At 47.6% G+C, this 3,816-nt stretch overlaps 1 protein-coding gene across 1 annotated transcript in view; it reads left to right on the forward strand.

Moving 5' to 3' along the window:
• Positions 1 to 3,816, forward strand: part of lrp1bb (low density lipoprotein receptor-related protein 1Bb) — a gene marked incomplete at its 5' end in the record, with an annotated part of 93,036 nt that overhangs the window by 71,168 nt on the left and 18,052 nt on the right. Inside the window, 6 exons of the mRNA XM_019863907.1 lie at positions 96 to 218; positions 1,563 to 1,706; positions 1,958 to 2,092; positions 2,377 to 2,496; positions 2,640 to 2,881; positions 3,055 to 3,278. Coding sequence (XP_019719466.1) covers positions 96 to 218; positions 1,563 to 1,706; positions 1,958 to 2,092; positions 2,377 to 2,496; positions 2,640 to 2,881; positions 3,055 to 3,278 — 988 coding nt within the window. The remainder of the gene's footprint in view (positions 1 to 95; positions 219 to 1,562; positions 1,707 to 1,957; positions 2,093 to 2,376; positions 2,497 to 2,639; positions 2,882 to 3,054; positions 3,279 to 3,816) is intronic.

Raw genomic sequence — 3,816 nt, forward strand, 5'->3', positions numbered from 1 at the left:
CCGCAGATATTTAAATGTGCGCTGTGCATTTTATTTTCTTTTTCCGTCCCTCGCAAAGCCAAAGCCATTTGCTTTTTATCTCCTTCCATCTCCAGAAAAACTTGCGTGCCCTCCTACGAGGCCATTCCGCTGCAGAAATAATCATGTTTGCCTGCGCGCCGACCAAGTTTGCAATAAAGCGGACGACTGCGGCGACAGCTCGGATGAAGAGGAGTGCGGTGAGGACACGTTGCATCAATAACCGTTTTACCTTTTATGAACTTACAAAGGGCCCGTTGTGGTGTCGGGTACGGATGCTCGTGTCGAGACACGAGCATCACCGATACATGAGTTGCATTGTCGAGATGAATTAAAATGTCGGAGACAACTTAAACTGTCACAATTGCCAAGACCAATAGTTTCGACCACAAATTGATCCCAAAACATTTGAACATTATTTCACTCGTTTTACGACATTACCCTTAAAAATAAAAGGCTTTTTTTTTTTTTAATGATATTCATGGCAACCCAAGCTAAACACGACTCTCAGTCGTTCTGTGACAATGCTAAAGAATCAAAAGGCTCTTGTGTCAAATCATCTTTCTCCACCGAAATCCGTTCCAGCCTCCCAAAATAAAATATTTGGGAGGGGGGGGCGAGCTGCAGCAAAAATAATTGTTTTTTGTTGAGGTTGCTTTTGATGAGTCTCGTCATATTGTCTGTCCACATGTGTTTCTCCACCTTTTGTGTCCCTTCCCTTCAAGGGTTTATGACGTTTTGGCCAAAGAAACTTGCGGCGAGTCGCTTCTATGAAAACTGCTGCGTCTTCTTTTCTTTTTACGGCATCCTTGACGTGTTCCTGCCGCGCGACACCGATTTGAGCGATGGCGCCGAGCAGGCCCGGGTGAACGGGACAAATGGCTTCATTCATATTTCACTCTTTTCATCCTCTCTCGTTCTCCCCTCCTTATCTCCCTCTCTAATTCCATTGATCCGGCCATCAATCTCTCACTTCACTCCATTACCTCCCTCCATTGTGCGCCTCTTCCCTCCGTCCGTCTTCTCTCCGTCTCACCTCGGTCCCGTCATGCCATCCTTCCATCCCGCTATCACCTCATTTTCTTCCTGCCACGTTTCCCCTCCTACATCATCGCGCAAAGAGTCGATTTGCTCCTGATCTCGATATTTGACTCGGTCGTCGCGCATAACGGTGAACCGGTAACCAGCCACTGACGATGTACATGTAAACTCGGAGCGGCTGTGGATGCATTTTGGGATATATTTTCATTTTTTTTGCAATGAATAAATGGTGACCTCCACTTTGACTTGGTGCTTGGCCTCCACCGGGCTCATTTTCGCTTGTGGCGATTGATAAGTATCATAAGTCAGAAGTTCCTTTCAGTCCAACCTGTCATAAAGGTTGAAGTTGAAAGTGAAGGTGTCACTGCCGTGGCGTTTTAGTGCACGTGATGTCATGACGTTTCATTAGCGTTATAATTTTGAATTTTGAAAAAAAAAAAAGATGTTGGTAAATGTAGGAAGCTTTTTAAAAGTCTTGTGCTATTTTCCTCCGGGTACTAAAGCAGAGGTGGCGGCGGGAAGACCTCGGCCGTGCGGGAAGACCGAGTTCACCTGCGAGAACCGACGCTGTGTCTCCATCCAGCTGCAATGCGACCTCTTCAACGACTGCGGCGACGGCGGCTCCGATGAGCAGGACTGCAAAGCCCGTGAGTTCAAGCGACCACCCGATCCATCGAAGGTTATCGGGAGGCGGGGCTAGCTCCCCGTTTCTTTGTTCTTTCTTTTGATTTTATGCTAATGTATGTATGGGCCCCGTTTGTGAGTGATGTTGCGTGTGATGCAAAAGACTCGGCTGTCCTTTTGGCTTTTGTGCATCAAAAGTCGACCGCAGCAGGTGTCTTGAGATGGAAAAGGGCGGCCTCGTCATCAAAAAAGGGCTGTCGTTTGTATTTGCAAGTCTCCAGCGGCGACGTATGTGGCAAGAAAACAAATCCGTGCGGAGAGGACGCCGTTTGCAACCAGACGAATGCGAACGCCATCTGCCGGTGCAAAGCGGGCTTCAAGAGGAACCAGCAGTCGGGCCAGTGTGACGGTAGGCGGCCATCACTCACTGCCCCCGATGGATAGGTTGTCGGGCCGTGCGCAAATCGGTGGCGAGCCGGCCGTTAAAAAAAAAAAAAAAACGATCATTTTGTTTGCCATAAAGCGCTTGCATGCGTCCCGTGTGGGAACAATCGTAAAGCACAGCGACGTTTCCTTTTGACCTTTGCCCGGGCGTCGTCATCTCACAACGTGTCAAAAATCAATATTCTTCGCCGTGACGGTCACGTTAACACGTTAAAAGCGAACGCTTTCTCAGACTTTCGCTCTTTCCAGAGACCAACGAGTGTCTGCGGTTTGACGCGTGTCCTCATTACTGCACCAACACCAAAGGCTCTTTCAAGTGCACCTGTGACAGAAATTACAAGGAGATCGATGGAAACTGCGTCGCAAAAGGTATGACGCTCATCTGGTTTTTCGAGCCGCCCGTCGCTGTTTTCATCAGGTGACCTTCATCCGGGAGAACAGGGCTGTCCTTTTAAAAAAGGGGAAGCGAGCTAATTCTCTTGCCGCTTCCTTTTTCTCGACTGTGCGGGCAGGTGCAGAGGATGGAGTGCTCTACATCGCTAATGACACCGAAATCCGCAGGTTTGCGTATCCGTTTAACCAGAGCCACGGACACAAAGTGCTGGCCCAGATTGAGGACAACGCCCGCATTATTGGCATGGACGCTTTGTTTCACCACCAGAAGTTTATCTGGGCCACCCAATTCAACCCGGGCGGGATATTTTACAAAGACAGTACGGAAAGAAGTCAAACCAAGCCAAATATCCGAAATATCGTAAGTATCTCCCAGCTGTTGAAGATGACGACAGCAACATGCATTTGCTGGTTTAAAAAAAATAAAATAATAATAATAATAATAAATTGTGGCCCGAATTTGCTTCTCTGCAATCAACAATTGGAGTCTTGTTGATGTCACGGTTCATCCGACTTTCTGATTTGTTTCGGCAGTGTTCTGACTTTCGACGACCAAGAGACATTTCCGCCGACTGGATCACCGGGAATATCTACTGGACCGATCACTCCCGGATGCACTGGTTCAGCTATTACACGGCGCACTGGACTAAATTACGATATTCCATCAATGTTGGACAACTCAAGGGACCGAATTGCACCCGCTTGATTACCGACATCGCCGGAGAGCCGTACGCCATTGCTGTCAACCCCGGCCGAGGGTAAGCGGGGCCTACGGTACTTGACAATTATCCGTTATGTTTTTGGATATGCTGGCGATTGTGCGGCTTCTCTCTGGCCCATCATGATGATATGCTCAGCGGCCAGAAATGTCAGGTGCACTCGAAATCCAAAGAGCTGCGTGAAAAAAAAAAAAATGCAAATTCTGTCCTGAGGAAAAATCATGTTTCCACAGCGGCAGAACAATAAAACACAAAGACGCACTCACAGAGGAGTTGCTGTCAAACCGCATTGCACGCCCAAACGCTCCCGGACAGACTCCCCCGCAAGCCCCGCCTCTTAAAGGCACAAATGTCACACAAAGACACAAATTGCATGACGAGCAGTTGTATTTTATTTGTGCGGTTTATGCTTCACTTTTTGTGTCTTCCATTGTGTTTACCATTTTAAATGTGTTTCAAGCATACGAAAAGGGTCAAATGAAATGTTTTTTAGATGCGCTCCATATGGCAGACCCCCCTGCACCCCTCTTGTGGTTATTGAAGCCTTTTAATTGTTTCTAAGTTGTAGAATATATAT

Source organism: Hippocampus comes, unplaced genomic scaffold (genome assembly GCF_001891065.2).
Source record: "Hippocampus comes isolate QL1 unplaced genomic scaffold, H_comes_QL1_v1.1 scaffold313, whole genome shotgun sequence".
Classification (NCBI taxonomy): Eukaryota; Metazoa; Chordata; class Actinopteri; order Syngnathiformes; family Syngnathidae; genus Hippocampus; species Hippocampus comes.